The 18,357-nt window shown below is 39.8% G+C and overlaps 2 protein-coding genes across 2 annotated transcripts; one reads left to right on the top strand and one right to left on the bottom strand.

Moving 5' to 3' along the window:
* Window positions 1-490: 490 nt before the first annotated feature.
* Window positions 491-4,334, bottom strand: LOC117539889 (nuclear factor 7, brain-like). Its single transcript, XM_034206243.1, has 2 exons — window positions 4,064-4,334; window positions 491-1,593 (listed from the first exon to the last, which is right to left on the bottom strand). Exons 1-2 carry the CDS (start codon window positions 4,289-4,291, stop codon window positions 793-795), a joined length of 1,029 nt encoding a protein of 342 aa, XP_034062134.1. The 5' UTR covers window positions 4,292-4,334; the 3' UTR covers window positions 491-792.
* A 7,088-nt stretch (window positions 4,335-11,422) lies between these two features.
* Window positions 11,423-18,158, top strand: LOC117539892 (sialic acid-binding Ig-like lectin 6). The gene is made up of 10 exons (XM_034206246.1): window positions 11,423-11,492; window positions 12,517-12,867; window positions 13,151-13,384; window positions 13,611-13,961; window positions 14,200-14,421; window positions 16,549-16,773; window positions 16,896-17,156; window positions 17,335-17,422; window positions 17,533-17,587; window positions 17,800-18,158. Exons 1-10 carry the CDS (start codon window positions 11,423-11,425, stop codon window positions 17,881-17,883), a joined length of 1,941 nt encoding a protein of 646 aa, XP_034062137.1. The 3' UTR covers window positions 17,884-18,158.
* Window positions 18,159-18,357: the final 199 nt, after the last annotated feature.

The following is an 18,357-nucleotide window of genomic DNA, read 5'->3' as shown; positions in this document are numbered from 1 at the left end:
AAGCTGTGTGAAAATTAGAGAGCTTCTAAAGAAAATGAGAGAACTGCCGCAGGCTGTATAATGAAGTGTATCTGTACAAATATACATCAGACTACTACCAGAAAACATCTAATTATGTGCAATAATTATTTTACATGCTGCTGCAACGAAAACATCTTCCAATTGTCTTGATTAATAAAGTATATATTATTTTATCGTATTTTACTAATTATGAGTTTCTGACACATCCCCAAAATAACACGTTTTTACATTTTAAAGTAACTTGTTGATTTTTGTAATTTATCTCCTGGGATATGAAACGTTCCTAATTTGCGGATATTTGCGGCTCCAAAGAAGATGACACTGATCAAACTGGTGCTTGTGTTAATATTGATGTTGATCAGTACCGGCAGACTGTCAGGGGGTTACGATCTGGTGCTTGGGACCTGATGTAAATGGCAACATATGCTGACAGTGGCATGGAGATTGAGCCCAAGCTCATGGTGTGAATAAGCGTCATGCTGTCTGCATTATAGAAGGAGAGCATCTTGGATGTGCAGTTTAGGTAAATACCAATCTTTCGAGGTACATCGCCAAATTCGAGTACCGTGGTTTCGTTTTTACTGCAGGTAACATATTTTTGACTTTCATATTTCAGGAAATTATCTTCTATTCCAAGTTTCCAAAAGACCCTCTGTCCTACATCTATTTCCCAGTAATGCTGCCCTGAAGTGAACTGAGGATTTGTTTGGATGACAAGTTCTCCATCAAAGGAAGGAATAGGAGGATGCATAAACCTAAAACTAGGAGTATTTAGCTGGAAATTATCTGCCCCGACTGACAATTGTGGCGGCGGTCATAATTGACTCCACAACTGGAACAATATACTGCTGCCTGCTCGCTTTTGGGAAACAAACTCTGTCCGTCATCAGAGAGAGTTATATCTGAACTGTTGCTTTGCAGAGAGAGCAGCTCTTCCCGTGGCTTGATCACCTGAAGCATCTCTTTCCACATGAAGAACTGCAGGTGGCTTTCATAGGGATCAAAACACAGTGAGTCATTCACCACTTGCAGATCTTTGGCTCTGGGCCTGAGAGCGTCCTTTGGAGTCATCTTGCTGTTGCTCTCAGACCAGCTCTTTAAGAGACTTCCTGCATCTCCAGTTTTCAGAACAGACTTTAGCTTTTGCTCCAGCTCTCTGCTCTCAGAAAGAGCTTTCTCTATAGCATTTAGGTTATTGCTCATTTTCTCAACAGCATATTCCTCTTTGTATTTCAACTCTTTCCTTATCTCCTTCTCCCTCTTTCTCAGAAAGTCGTGCATTTCCTTAAACTCCCTTTGGATTTGGGAGGTCAGCTGCTGAGACTTTGCCTTGGTTTTTGTTAATTCTTCTCCCTGACTTTTGGCTAAGCTCTCTGTAGCAAGAATATCACCACTGAAGTTCTCCATTCCCTTCTCCAACTCCTGCCTGAGAGATGCGACGGCTTCTTTGATTGGTTTGAACTTGTGTCCTTCGTGCTTCTCCCCATCTCGGCATATGATACAAGCTAACTGCTGATCTGTGACGCAGAACAGTTTCAGCTTTTCTTCATGCTCTGGGCACATCTCAGCCGCCTGTGGAAAAAGAGTTCTTTAATAAATGCAGGTTGGTACAAGGGTTGCAATGAAACATAATAATGACCTGCATCTCTCTGACCAGCTTATGCAACAACACATCTTGCCCAGTATATTTGTCTAATATCTAGTCAGAATATGCCTTTAAACTAGCTATCAGTGTTGCACGGTGTACCGATACTAGAAAGGTACCGCGATACCCTGCCGTTAAAAACGTTACGATTCCTCCGTTTCATTAGTATCGGTATTTTAATGTATAGTACAAGTAGTAATGTATAGTTTGTGCATAAATTACTATTGCAAAAAATGTGTTCATTTTCTTCATTATTAGAGTCGATTTTTTTGGAAGAATGCTCTCATTGTTTAAAAGTTTGTGTTATGACTGAAATAAAGCACAATAATTACATTTAAGATGGTTTCCTTTCTTTAAGAAAAGGGAAACCATCCCTTTTCTTAAAGGGATGGTTTCAAATTTCGAAATCGCAATTCTTGACTTGGTATCGGTATCGAAACCAAAATGTTCGTTTCGTGACAACACTACTAGCTATAGATGAGAGTAACAAATGCGTCACTTCCGGGCAAAAATAGCGTCTCCGCCCACTTTTGGGGGAAAACAACGCTGTCAGTTGAACGGCGGTCAATACAAATTCTGAAGTTTTTGCCAATCCGATCAGAAATTTAAGAAAACCGGAGATTTTTGGATCTTCAAAGAGCCCGATTTCAATGGCCAGACAGGCAAACAATTGCATTAAGCCATTAGAAATCGACGATCGGGCTCGATATATGGTTAAATATAGCAGTAGGCTATCGATTTTCATAGATGAGAGTAACATCGACGTCACTTTACGGCCCCGCCCACTTTTGGGGGAAACAACGCTGTCGTTTGAATGGCGATCGAGCCTGAAGCCACAGAGCTCTTCTTTTACTGTCCTTTCTTCTTAGAGGAAGTACAGAAACACTGAACTCTGGATTATTTTTAATGTTTGATGTGCAATAAACGACACGGCAGCTTGTTGGCATGATACAACTATTATGTTCCGCCTCGCTCATGAGAGTAACAGCTGGAGAAATTACAGGCTCGCCTACTGATTTTTATTTAACCATATATCAAGACCGATTGTCGATTACCAATGATCAAATGTAATTGTTTGCCTGTCTGGCCATCGTAATCGGGCTCTTTGAAGATCCAAAAATCGACGGTTTTCAAAAAAAATTATCGGATTGGCAAAAACTTCAGAATTTGTATCGACCGCCATTCAAATGACAGCGTTGTTTTCCCCCAAAAGTGGGCGGGGCCGTAATTTTTGCCCGGAAGTGACGTAGGTGTTACTCTCATCTATAAGACATAATAACTTCAGAAGTAACACTGCAGTGAGATATCAGGTCTTGTTTTTAGACAATGCATCATCTTGTTAATTCAAAAAAATCTTATTCTGAGTTGTATCTCAGATGAATATTTATTTTCATATTTATTGGAAAATCACCAACTAACATCAGAAAACAACACTTTTGAGCATTTGCGGCATATTTTGAAGCACAAAATGTCCTGATTCTGGTCAAATATAGTTCAACATAAGTTGTCCAGCTAATTACAAGATCTGATTTATCTAAATATCCCTTCTTATTTCAAGAAATCTTACCAAGCTAATTCTCACTTGTTCTATTGGCAGATTGTTGCATTATTTCAAGTGAAACACCTTGTTTTCATTATTTTTTCAACTTGTTTTTGGAGCAGCATTTGTTCCAGTGTGAACAATATATTTTATAAATCTTGAGTAGTTCTGTTTATTGCACCACCTTTGTACCAGTCCCTTATCTTGTTTAGTGTGCACGTTGTGTGCAGTCTGAAAGTTGCTTCACCCTGACTGAATGTTGCATCATTCATCACTTTCGTTTTACATTTGAGAGCAGAGGCCTAAGAAGCAGGATGTTGGGTTAGCGGGGTTACTTCAGGGTTACGTTTGAGTTTTAAGACCCTGGTTCACTTCTTACCGGGGTACATCACCATGGTAACTTATGCTGTGAGAAAATCGTGTTTGTTAGGGTTAGTTAAGCCGGATAACTAAAAGATATCCAGGGTCTGGTGAACTGGCTTCGTCGTACAGGCCTCAGGGGAAGAACACTAACCTGCTGATCTCTTAAAGACGAGCAAACGTTCTTTCAGTAGGGAGCTGTCCTAGCATGCACAAACAACTCATGTAATGACTGGAGTTGACTTGAAAATATTCGCAAGATTCAAACTATGATCCATGTAATTGACATATCAGAATAGCTCTTTACCAAGTAGGTTTACTCATAGGAATTTGCCTTTGTATAAATGGTGCATGCAAAGACAGAACGAAGAATACGTAGCAAAATAGTATTATTAGTAGTTATAATAGTGCTATTATAACACTAATATTTCATCCTATATAGTTAGTGTGGGTTTAGAACACCCAAAAGTGAGTGTAAGTGAGCAGCAGCAACCTACCTCAGCCTTGGCCTTCTCAGAGAGGCTTTTCAATATGAGGCTGGTGGGCAGACATCCCCCCTCTGGAGGAACAGCCTCCCCACACTGTGGACAATAGAGCGGTGAACTCACACCGTCTGGAATACATTCTCTGCAGAAAGCGTGTCCACAGGGAAGATTCACTGGATCTGTGAAGAAAGTGTGACAGACAGGACAAGTCAAATCTTCGGAGTAAGAACCAGACGCCATGGTTTCTGCTCTGCCTCACTGAACTAAACCTTAAGTTTCACTTTCCTGTAAAGCCACACCTCATCACTCATTTCAGAGATGTATTGTTGTAACAGGACCCTCTAGTGGTAACAGGTGGAAATTGCTACCTGGTCTCTATATAGCAGTGGTTCTCAAACTTTTTCTGTCAGGCCCCCCCTTTGGAGAAAAAAAAAAAGTCGGGCCCCCCCAACACACATAGTCATGCTCAGTGGCGGCGCCACAGACTTCTTTTGGGGGTGCTGTGTGGTAGCTTGACGTTTCATAGAGGGTGCTCAAACATTTAGGGTTTCCCATTAATGTACCGGTCGCTACAGTGGAATTGTCTACTGCAACACTCTCCACACGCACATACACAGTGTTCCCGCAACTGTTACAACGAAGGCTCGATAATCAGCTCACGGCATATAGGTAAGCAGGGGTAACGTGCTATTTGTATAGGTGGTGTGTGGACACATTGAGAGCAAAATGAAGAGATCTATGGATACCTCTTTCAACACCCAGATGAAACAGAACTGTAAACAGATTTACTTTTTCTTTATGGATATTTTACAAATCACTCTTTTAAACTGTATTCTTGTTTTACTGTCATATAGTATTTCATACCTGTTTTTCATTTATTCTCTTATTTTTTTATAACTATAATGATCATATAAATGTGTGCCTCGGAAATAATTGTTTACATTAATGGTGACCAAAACGTTTGAGACCCACTGAGATAACACTCAGAGAGTCCTTTAGTTCACTGAGTCTCTCAGTCTGACAGGAGAGGACTCTCCTCCACCTTGTTGTTGAAAAAACTTCTTATATCCGTTAGCGTAGCTCGCTAGCACCAGAAGCTAAGAACAACGATCTCCGGTACCGGTGCGCTCTCTCTCTCTCTCGCACACACACAAAATGGCTCGTTCCACACACACACACACACACACACACACACACACACACACACACACACACACACACACACACACACACACAGAGCCGAGCTTTAATGAAACACAGAGACCCAGACGTAATAGTACTGTACTGTATCATATTATTTTCGAATCAATAATTTTTCAAATTATGAATTTTTTTTTTTTTTAAATCTTTTTTTTTTTTATATAACCATTTTTCCTCCTGGTCTCTCGCGCCCCCCCTGGCATGCCTCTACGCCCCCCAGGGGGGGCGCGCCCCACACTTTGAGAACCACTGCTATATAGTGAGCTTTCCACTCGAGATTCAAGATTCAAGCTTCTTCCATTCATTTATCCACCATGATTGCGAGTAAGCGCAATGCACCCTGGAAACACGAGCGGCTTCTCAATACTCAAATTTCCCCTCCTCGGTTCCCCTCCTCGAGACTTAGACCCGCCCACAGGAGATGCGAGCGGAGGACCGAGGAGGGGAACCGAGGAGAGAGGAGGGGAAGCAGCAGACGTTTAAAGAAATGAGAACTCCTCTCTGAGCGGTCATTTTAAAGAGACGTCCGTTCATTATTACGTGGCAACAGCTGCATCAGCTGTCGAGTGTTTTGTCATAGCGCTGTATCTCTGTTAGATCAGCTGAACTTTGTTCCCCCACATATTTACTTTGAATTCATTGAGAGTGCGGTATAATGAGACAATAACAGGCTACAGATGCGGACACACACACACAAATATATTTATATAAATATATACAATTTAAAGTATGAGAGCACTCTCATAATAACGTAACACAATCAGAGACTGGATATATCCCCCCCCCCCCCCCCCCCCCCCCCCCCCCCCCCTCTCCCTCTCTCTGGTCGCTGAAATGGGGAATTGAAATTACGGGCCAAAAGTTGTATTTACAAGTAGGCCTATTAAAAGTAAGCAGAGGACACCAAACCAACTGAGACCCGTCTGTCCGTCGCACACTGTACCACACACACCTACACACTGTACCACACACACACCTACACACTGTACCACACACACACCTACACACTGTACAACACACACCTACACACTGTACCACACACCTACAGCTCCTAAAGCATAAGCCGTTGTGTATTTTATTATGTGAAGCAATGGTCTTAGAAAAATATCGACTCTTTGTTTGTAGATATCTACTAAACTAAAGTAAATAAAGAGAGTAGGCCTGTTATACTGAGTGATATATATTATACACACTGCTCTGCTTTCTGCACGGACCTCACAGCTGTTCTCTCTGGAAACATCGCGACGCAATGAAAGCAGTTTCTAAAATAATATCCAGGGGATGCATGCAGAGCTGTCATTGGCTGAGATAAGTCCGGCCGTGCGTCACGCCTCCACCGTTCCCGGAAATGCATCCGTGGAGGAGCCGTGGAGGAACCATCAGTGTATCCTCGGTTAGAGCTCCTCCAGAGAGCCTCCTCGACGCTCGATGAACGGTCCTCGGTGTGCATTTAGAGAAATGAGACGTCCTTCAAAATGGCGCTCTGAAATTCATTTCCGGGTCACTACCGGAGGACCGAGGAGTCGAGGAGTCGAGGAGGGGAAATTTGATTATTGAGAAGCCTCTACGGACTCCTTTCAAAATAGATGCACTTCCTCTGCTTCTTCTCCTTTGATGTGTTACGGCTGTTTGCTTCCACAGTGTTGCATCACTGCCTCCCTCTGGATTTGACTGTTTCTCACACTTTTATAAAGTCTTTCCACCAGACCAGACATTCTTAAAAAATCGTGCTTTCTCCACAATCTATTGAATCTATTGAGTCTATGTATTTAGACTTTTTGCAATACTTCTTATTTTATTTTGCATTTTGTATTCTATTCTATATGTTGCATTGTTGGAGGAGCTCAGGTCAGAAGAATGTCCTTGTCATTTCTACACTGTAGCTTATGTGCATATGACAATAAAACCTTTGAATCTTGAATTGAATCTTGAATCATCATCGTCACTTTATTTATTTCTCCAGATTTAACATCAGCACAGCAGAAGATTAAAGATATTCCTCTCCTGGGTGTTGAACCTAAAACACCTGAATGAAAACTAAATGCATAATCCTCTGGACCACGAGTGTGTTTTTAAAATAATGAATGCCAAACTACAGGTCTTGATGTGATGTGATTTAGAGTGAATTTGTTTATGCACACAACGAGCACACAGGTATTGAGGACAGAACATGGCATAAGTAAAAAATAAATAAATGCATAAATACAGGAAAAGAATCATGAATAAATACAAGTGGAAATAAATATAGGAATAATACAAAATTATAATAAATCCTGAAATGAATGTATACATTAAAAAATGAAAGTTGAGAATAATACAGAACACACATTATTATATATATTTGATATATCTTTTACATTTATTCTCACTTACATTTATAGATTAATTAATGTCTGTGTGTGTTTCACACGATGTTGTTCTGCTTGGTAGTAAACACAAATGAATAAACAAATGAAACCAAATGAAAGTAAATGTAAATATCATCATTGCACTCATGTATCTATTTACCCACCAGAGGTCGCCAGCAGACATGGCAGTGTCCAAAGACACTGAACCAGGGCTCTAGGTTTGATTTTAAAGTATGTCAAATATACTCTTGCTACGAGGGATGCTACTAGAAAGAAGAATAAACGAGTGAATTATGAAGGAAACTTCTTCCATGACACAGATCAACATCAACATGTTAAATCAATAAATAGCACCAACAATAATTACTGGACCATTGTGTGTCTGCTCCTTCCAGTCCACTTGATTATTACATTACATTACATTTAGCTGACGCTTTTATCCAAAGCGACTTACAATAAGTGCGTTCGACCAACAAAATACAACCTTGAAGAAAACAGAATCATAAAGTACATCAGGCTTCATAGAGCAAAAACATTTCAAGTGCTACTCAGCTGGCTTTAGGTAAGCCAGTCCTTTATTAGTATATAAGTGCTTTGTTAGCAATTCTTTGTTAGTAATTCTATCGCTCAAAGTGGATAATGTGTGTGTTCATGTTGGGTTCACACTAACAGGCATGTGAGTTTCTCACGCCTCAGAGTTCTGCATTTCTCTGAAACTGAAGCAACCTGACCGCAGAGAGAGCAGAGACGAAAACAAACCAAGAGAAATTATATTGCATTTTCCATCCTCTCTTATAATGAATGTGGTTCTCTTCATCCTGTTCAGTTAAACTGCCTCATGGTTTTTCAGGTTAATGCCTTCCTGTTCCTTCACTACACCTGCAGACTGTGTGACGTCCTCAGTGCTCATAGAGATCAACTGTTATTCTCTTCTTCATTTGAATGCTCTTTTCTGGTGTCAGTGGTCATCACATCCTCACTCCCAGGTCGGCCTATGTTGACGTTATGTCAAGTCCCCTTTGTCGGCTTTTTCCAACGCAAGGGGAGCGGCCCTTAGCGTACATTTTAAACTTTCCGGGATGTCCATAGGCTTCTATAGAGCTCCCTAAACGTATGTTGTAGACGACTTGAGATCACGAGCGAATGCTACCCGCAGATCCATTCTCACAGCGTTTATCAACCTTTTTCTTACTCAATATCAAGCCACACTTATTGTTTTTACTTCTTTATTTTAAATGAATAATGTAGAACTTTTACCCGTCAGTTATGGGGAGAGTAGGGGCTCAGAATACTGACATCTGTATTGTTTCATCGTTTTTTCCTTCTAATTTTGTATTATTTTCTAAACCACACACTGTTATTTACTCAACAATAACACACAATTATCCTTGTGTTTATTTATTTGTTTGATTAATAAACACAAGTTGGAGTCCGTCAGGACCGAGGGTCGGAGCAGCTCATAGTAGTTGCTTTAGAGAATTTTACACCAGGAAGTAAGTATTCTCTCCGCTTCGCTTGAGAAACCCCGTGATAGTCCTCAAGCTCTGTGATTGGATGTTTGAGTGTGCGCCGAGGGTTACGCCGAGCGTCGAACAGCACTTGAAATGGGATGGAACCACGGCAGACTGTCCAAAACTGGATTTGAACAGGTCCACCCCGTCCCCCCCTCCCCCACCCCGTCCCCAGAACTACACATGCTGGCTATTGTGTGTTTCGCAACATGTTCTATGGCACGTCTCTACTGGGAGTTGTAGTTTTAAAAGACGTTTTCAAATTTCCCATAATAAGAAGTTGCCAGTATTAAACTGTGTACATTCCTGGAGGTTTAGGGGATAGGAAACACTCAAATTCAAAACATATAATTAATAAATGGGTGATAATTGCTTGTGCCCATAATGGGCAGCATTAATATATATACCCACATGACAGCTAAGGTCAGAAGAGCTTTATTTAACAGCTGGTCTTATGTCTGTGACCCCTCCTGTTGTTCATTGATAAGCCTGAAACATGCACTTGTCAAGGTTCAGAGGCACATTTTGCAAATATGGCAGTAGCCATCGATCATCTTAAGATAATATACTTTATTGATCCCAAGTTGGAAACATTTTCGTAACAGTTGTAAATATGCAGTGGTGTTTATTTGTAAATCATTTAGTATAATCACACACATTCTGTGTTTTATATTTAATAATTATGTGTTCTTTATTTATTGAATGTTCAATACCTGACAAGCACGGAAATGAAAAACTTGGGTCACAGGTTCCTCAACAGTGCATTACAAGACATCTATCAATATGTGTGTATACCTCCATTAAACTGTCGTATTCTGCACATTTCTTATACTATCTACATATATCTTATAAGAGTATAATACATATGTATAATATCAGTTAAAATAAGTGCTTAAACATACAGTAGTTAACATTGCAGGAAAGCAATATATTAGTACTTTGTCAGGCTTAATATTTATACCCCCAAAGCTTTTTTCTTATTCAAAATAAGACCTTAACCTAAAGTATTCTTTAATGTTTAAATAAAGCCTTATTAGTTTGTCTGTCTGTGTCTCCTATTAATATCTAATAATAAAATAATACATTTCAATAACGTGCTTTAACCACCAGGTGTCCCTTTCTATCAGCTGTGCACCGTTATGGTGTAAATATACCAAAATACCGATTGGATCAAATATAAAAGTCAGCCGAATTAGTATTGATACTGCAAGGAGACGCATTGTGTGAAGAGAAATAGAAGATTTTGTTTAATTGCTGATATATTTATGATCCACGTCACATATTCAGTTTCGGCGGCAGTTGTTCCTGTTTGCCTATAGTCTTCTCATCAGGGCTCTTACTATAAATAGCAAACTACGGCAGATATTATAAAATATTATTTAAAAAAAAAAAAAATCGTATTTCACATCAACAGGAAGTCCGGTGAACTAAAATGTCCGTGCGGAACAATACCCCAACCCATAGATTCGTGGGTGAATAATGTCAATCACCACATTACACACATCCCTTCACATTTACATTTGAATTTACATTGAAGTATTTTGTGAGGCCTTCTAAAATGTTTTAAAATATAATTAGGGTTGTATTTCAAGAGTTTGTAAATGATTGCTGGCAACGCAATCGCACAACGGCACGTCCATTAATACAGATACAGATGTCAGTATTCTGAGCCCCTACTCTCCCCATAACTGACGGCAACAAAAGTCCTACATTATTCAATTAAAATAAAGAAGTAAAAACAATAAGTGTGGCTTGATATTGAGTAAGAAAAAGGTTGATAAACGCTGTGAGAATGGATCTGCGGGTAGCATTCGCTCGCGATCTCAAGTCGTCTACAACATACGTTTAGGGAGCTCTATAGAAGCCTATGGACATCCCGGAAAGTTGAAAATGTACGCTAAGGGCCCCCCCTTTGCGTTGGAAATAGCCGACACGGGGGACTTGACATAACGTCAACATAGGCCGACCTGGGAGTGAGGATGTGTTGCAGTGGTATATCTGCAATTAAACAAGTTAAAGCCCTAGTATATTTTGTATAAGAAAAGTTTATACTTTGTAAAACAACCAAACTTTACTGTGTAGTGGGTGTTACTGGCATTTGGCTCATCATGCATATTAATAATCTAAAGAGGAAGGAAATCTAGTCTTTTAAAAGCCTGATATCCATTTTCTGCTCATTGACGAAAGAGGAAAGGCATCTTTGAACACATGGTTCCTCCTTCACTGTAAGTAGAAACAGTTTATTGATGGAATGATTCTGTAAACCTCCTGTGAACATTATTTAATCTGACATGTTTTATAGTCTCACAGAGATGAGAGGAGCAGCTATGAGTCTAACTGCAGCAGCGAGTGGATTAGTTGTCTTCCTGCTCTCTGTGTCAGGTACTGTACTTCTACACTTACATTCATCACATGAACAGAGGGGATTCTGGGAAATGTGGGACTTGTTAAACCAGGTCTCATGTGGGAATAAGTGGGATGGATTTGTGTAAAAGTCAAACCTAGCAGAAACATTTAAAATGTAATTGTGTGTAGAATTGTAGAAACTCAAAGACGTCACTAGTTTTTTTGATGGATATTCTGAAGATCTTGTCGTGCGTTGCCGCTGTCCTTTGCTCTAATCATTTGCATCAAATATCAGTTTGCTTATCACTTTAACAAGCGTTAAAATCAGAATATAGTGTATGCATAACTGTTCCATCCTCTCTCTCTGAAAACATTTTGCTTTTTTTCTTAAGACGACTTCAAGAATCTCCAGCTCTGTTTTTATTAAGTTGAAGTGATTTAGAGAGATATTCTTATTCTAAGTCAAAACATATTGACTCCACTCTTATGGATCTTACCTCTGCACCAAACCCTTCTAGTTCCTTCTCTCCTCTCTGACCTCAGTGTTATATTTCCACGCTCTGAGTTTAAAGCAGTCTTCTTCTTTTTCTAATCTGTATATCAGACAGAAGCTGCTCTCACCTCAGTGTTCTGCATTCATTGTTATTGTTCACACTGACCTCAGCAGCAACCTGACCACAGAGCGAACTGTTCAGAGAGTCTCTATTCTAATTAATGTGATCGCTAATCATTCACTGTTCATTTATATTAAGTCATCCACCAATCTTTGAGTGCACTGACGTTGAAAAAAAAAACAGTTTGTTTTTTGACCCATAAAAGTAGGACATATTCTCTTAACAATGATAAATATGATAAACACCTAATACAAATATATTCAGTCCTCGTTAGATACCGTAGATGCATGATTATAATCTTTTTCTGATGATTGGGGATCTGGACGCTTGCCCAGCTTAGATTTCCTGATATGATATTGGTATTATGATACAAATATTCTTAGTAACTAATTGTTAACTTAAGTCGTTCACTTTGATTATAGTTTCTGATGTGCTCTGTGTTTCAGCGGTTCAGAGTCAGTATGGCTGGGGAGTGACTTACTCTTCTACTCAGATCTGTGCAGTGAAAGGATCAACAGTGGAGATAAACTGCAGCTACAGATACCCATCTACAATAAATCACCAAGTAAACACAGTACAGAAAACCTTCTGGTTTACTCAGAAGAAAGATGGTGAACCTGTAGATCTGACCACAGCCTCAGAGTACGCAGGTCGTGTAGAGTATCTCTGTGGAAACAACAGATGCACTCTGAGAATCAAAAACCTGACAGAGAGCGACTCAGCTGAGTACAGGTTCAGGCTCAAAACAAACAAAGATGCATATACTGCTTCACCAGGAGTCACTTTGTCTGTCACAGGTCTGTCATATAAATGTTTACAGTGTGCTATGAATGTTTGATAAAGAACTTAGTGTGATATTTCCTGCTATGCAAGTGTTCCAACCTAATCCTGCTGTGCGTGCGTGTGTGTGTGTGTGTGTGTGTGTGTGTGTGTGTGGTTGATAATGTCTCTATGTTATTCAATAGCTACTATCTAATGAACCATGGGGTGAAACAAACACCCATTGTAGATGCTGTGAATGCTTTGGGGTATTTATATGAATATAAATCATCATTATTTAACTTTTTGTTGCCTTCTCAGATCCAGATCTACTGGTCAAGGTCATGGAAACAATGATCCACCAGAGTATTTCCAGAGCAAAGCTTCAGTGTCACAGCAGATGTCTTTTACCTCATGATCCTTCCTACATCTGGTACAAGAACGGACAGAACATTCGGGGAGAAACCTCTTCTTCTTTTTCAGTCTATTTTGATTCAGCTGACAGCTTTTCCTGCGCTCTTAAAGGACATGAGAATTTCCCGTCTCCTTCACAGTGTGAGTTTACTCCACAGTCTTTCACTAACAGAACGCCATGGCACAATGATTGCAAGTACTTTGAATATCAATAAACCCACTTCCTCTTTTTACATTACGTTTTTATTTTTGGCCCCTCGCTCTCCATGATCACTTCTGCTTTAAGCAACTCAACAACCTGCTCTGTATTACAGCTGTGAGAGAAGGAGTTGTATCAGCTCAGTTCAACAAATGTTTTATCTTTCAGGTGTTGACGGTCAAACCTGTAACAGAGTGATTTACAACGACAGAAGCATCTGTGCCTTCAAAGGATCATCAGTGGACATTTCCTGCATGTACAGCCATGAATATGTTCAATCAAAGTTTTGGTTCAGTCCTGAGCGTAGTCATCAGGGACATAATTCCTCTCAACCTGAGGACCTTAGTGAAGACTCCCAGTATGCAGGTCGTGTTCAGATCCTTGAAACAGAGAGAGGACACTCCACTCTGAGGATCTCTGACCTGAGAGACTCAGATTCAGCTCAGTATCTCTTCAAATTCAAAACATCAAGCTTTGAATGGGGGAGTGATTTACCTGGTACCACTCTGACTGTCACAGGTACTGACCAACACACACTGATGTTATATCAACATGGTACAGTAGTTAAGGTGGTATGTTTATAACAGAAGATTGTACGACTGATAATGAGTGCATGATTCTATGTATTTTCTTACCCCTTTAAAATGTTGAAAGTAAGTTAATAATTACAACAATCATTTGATATTCATCTTTTTTTTAAATATGTACCCTTGATTTGGGTATTTGATAAATAACAAACATTGTTTTTATCCTCAAGATCCAGATCTGAAGGTGAAGGTGCAGGTGCATTCATCTTCATGGTCTAAGCTCCAGTGTTACACCAGTTGTCGCCTGCCACATGGTTCTTCCTACATCTGGTATGAGAATGGGCTGAAAATTGCAAAAGAAACATTATCTTCATATTCAGTCTACTTTGGTTTTGCATCCAGCTACTCCTGCGCTGTGCGAGGACATGAGGATTTCCCCTCGCCTCCAGTGTGTGAGTGTTTCCCTCTGGCCCTCTGGTGGAGCTTGTAGGTTATTGAACTTTACCTTCAAAGCTTTTAATTCAGTAGTAGCTGTTCACCCGAAATAGCTGAGACTCAGAAGAAAAGCATACTGCTGATAACAACATTGCAGAGATGCTGCAAAGACCATGCAATTGTTTTTACATACTCTTACTTCTTGACTTCTTTATGAAAAACTGTACTGTGACTTTTTATGAGGTTTTCTTTGGAAAATTGTAACATGATTTGATTGACTTCTGTGTGACATACTATACTTTTTATGACACATTTAAATGTTACTTTATTGTGAAACAACTAGGGATGCTCCGATCGCCAATTTCGGGGCCGATCGCCGGAATCAGTATCGGCCCATACCGATCGCCGATCCGATCGAGTGGGCGGGGCCTAAATGGAAGATTTAAACATCACTTTAAATCTTCCATTTAAGTGATGTTTAAACTCAGTTAATGGGGCTCATTCACTGGAGCTTCCACAAACAACAATCAACTTAATTATTACATTCAAATGATGTACATTATTCAAGTTTACATTCACTTTGGATAATAACACGGGAGAAATGAGCGGAAGCGCTCTCTTTTCCTCTCTCTCTCTCCTGACAGCCTGTCAGTATCTCATGCAGCTCACTGATCCAGTAATGAGTGACCCGACAGTGAAGAATAAATATATTTATAATAACTAGTTTAGCTTGTTCCAGAGGTAGATAAAATAGCTAAGTGTGTTAGGTCTAACTCTCAGTGTGTGTTTCGCTTACCGGTCCGGCAGACAGGCGGGCGGAGCTGCAGGATTTCTGCTTCACACACGTTGCATACCGCTATTTTACTGTCTTTTTCGGACACCTTAAAATAATGCCAGACCGGTGAAGCCATTCTGGCGAGCTTGTTTTGCCGCACACAGAGAAAAGTGTCATGTATTTTACGTCATGCAATCGGCTCTCGCGATCGGCATGTTTAGAGAGCACCGATCGATCGGTAGAGAGTGAGTATCGGCCGATATCGATCGGTGACCGATCGATCGGAGCATCCCTAGAAACAACCAACCAAATATTTTATAGTATATAACCCAATATCAACAATCTTAAACTCACCTCAGTCGGCTTTACAGTGATTACAGCATGTTTGTTTAAAAAAAATAGTGCACACACTTCTGTTTGCCATTGTTTGAATGTGCCCTAAACGAGCGTTTTTTTGCCAAAACAAATTCACGAAGAACATTTGAAATTGTTTTGTTTTTCAGGTGTCACTGGTCAAACCTGTAACAGAGTAATTTACACTGAGAGAAGCATCTGCGCCTTAAAAGGATCATCAGTGGACATTTCCTGCACGTACAACGGTTATAAAGTATATGTTAAATCTAAGTTCTGGTTAAGTCCTGAGCGTAGTCATCAGGGACAGAATCCCTCTCAACCTGAGGACCTTAGTAAAGACTCCCAGTATAGAGGTCGTGTTCAGATCCTTGAGACAGAGAGAGGACGCTCCACTCTGAGGATCTCTGACCTGAGAGACTCAGATTCAGCTCAGTATCTCTTCACATTCAAAACAACAAGCTTTGAATGGGGGAGTGATTTACCTGGAACAACTCTGACTGTCACAGGTACTGATCAACACACACTGATGTTATACAGCAGCAGCAGCTTCATTAAAATAACTAAAACTTTTGTACCACTTTCTTAAGAATTTGGTTGAAGGGTTTTATAACTATTGGCTTTTACCATGGTTTTAAGTGTCTTTACAAATGTTGTGTAAATAAAGTGTTTATTTGAAATAATAGCTCACTGTAGATTATTAGGAAAATGATCTCAATTAATCAGAGGAAGAAGAATCAAGTTATGTACAGTATTTAAGACAAATTATTAACACCACATTGTAAACATGTTCTGTTACAAGTAACATTAATTTGCTACTTAAATAAAAGTAAGAAAGCTATTAGCATAGCTATTTGGTTAGCAAATAGCTATTCAATGTATTATTTGAATTAACCACTTCTGTTTGTGGTACATATCATAACTTTATATTTATATTTGTTATTTTTGATGTCTGAAAGTACGTCACTTACAACGTTAAAGGTTATCACATTTGATGTTTAATGTTAAACATATCCAGCTCTGCAGGTGCAGGTGATCACATCAACAGTCCACCAGGCTTACACCTATGCAGAGCTGAAGTGTCGCAGCAGCTGCAGTCCAGCTGGTGTTTCCTACGTCTGGTTCAAGAACAACGAGAAAATCATCAAAGAGGAAAGACCTTTATATAAAGACTGGTTTTATCCTGGAGACATCATCTCTTGTGCTTTGCAAGGACGCGAGAATTACAGGTCTCCTTTGCTATGTGAGTTCGCTACACGGTGTAATTAATTTGAACGACATAACAGAGACAGCTCATTAAGGAATCAACCTCCAGATACTTTGCACCTAACATTTGCTTCACAGAATTGTTGTTTTCTACTCCAGATGCTCTGAATATTCCCATCGTGTCAGTGAGTCCTTCCGATGAAATCATGGAGGGCAGTTCAGTGACTCTGACTTGTAGCAGTGATGCTAACCCAGCAGCTAACTACACCTGGTACAAGGAGGATGAAGACTCTCCAAAAGCTTCAGGACAGATCTTCACCATCACTGACTTCAGAGCTAAACACAGTGGGAGTTATTCCTGTGGAGCCCAGAACAAGTTAGGACGTAGTAACTCCACCTTAACTCTGATTGTTGTGGCAGGTAAGTTCTCTACATTCACCAGACCTGATTCACTTTGTAATATGAAGCAACCCATAACTGAAAACTGGTTACACAGAAATAAAACTTTCGTTGTTCAGGATTATAGACGTGGATCACTGACTGAAGGGATATATTAATCTAGTAGTTAGAAGTATCACATATGTGTTCATGTTTCTAGGGAGTTCAACAACGATAGTGAATATCATCAGGACGACTCTGGGGGTCTTGATTCTGATTCCTGTGTTTCTCCTGACTCTGTGGACGAGGTACAACAATATAAATTCATCAGTTCACTCACCATTTATTTATTCTCTTATAACATCCTCACATTTCACTGTCATGAATTTGGCACTTGTTGATGTTGTCCTTAATCCAGGAAGAAGAAAGCTCTGCGCTCCACCACTGAAGCACATGAACCTGAAGAGATAGAGGTGAGAGAGAGCGGACCTGTTGACAACACTTCCAATACGTCTCGATTATAAATTGTCCCATAAATGCTCTGGAAAAGAGGAGTTATGTGCATTTGGTCATAAAACAATGACATCAACTAATCTTCAAAATAAAATACCTTTTTGATAATATCTCATAGTATATGCAGGTTTCATGAATGAGGGTCTAATTGTGTCTTCTCTCTCTTCATCAGTTGGACTCTGATCCTGAGTATGAGAACGACTCACACACTGCAGCACAGACAGAAGACCCAGAGGAGCAGGGAGACATGGTGTGAAGTCCAGTCAGGTTAGAGCCTCCTGCATCAGATCAAACAGGCCCACTCCACATGTAGAGTCACAGTTCCAGCTGTAACTTCACACAAAGTCTCTGTGATTTTCTTCAGACGCTCACCTGATGGAAACAAAGAAGAAGGACGTTGTATATATTCACCTTCAACTCCAAACATTGTTTAATGTCAGTTTCCAGTAGCAGCAGCTTGTAGGTTTAGAAGAATGTGAAGTGAATCATGTAAAGGTGTCAAACATGATGAACTATACATGCTTATGTTATATGTACATTTGTTGATATTACAAAAGTCTAGGACAAGTCTTACGCAAATTGTTTCTTTTAAATTCAACATAATAAATCATTTTTAAATATCCTGATCAGTGTCTTGGTTTATAGCTGTCCTGGCTGAGAGAGACCTGATCACATTTCACTCCATGTACAGTTTAGATTTGTTCAAACTGAAATGAAATGTAAAACCCAA

This window comes from Gymnodraco acuticeps, unplaced genomic scaffold (assembly GCF_902827175.1).
Source record: "Gymnodraco acuticeps unplaced genomic scaffold, fGymAcu1.1, whole genome shotgun sequence".
NCBI classification, from domain to species: Eukaryota; Metazoa; Chordata; class Actinopteri; order Perciformes; family Bathydraconidae; genus Gymnodraco; species Gymnodraco acuticeps.
The sequence above is the reverse complement of the archived record's forward strand: the minus strand, read 5'-3'. Positions and strand labels throughout refer to the sequence as shown.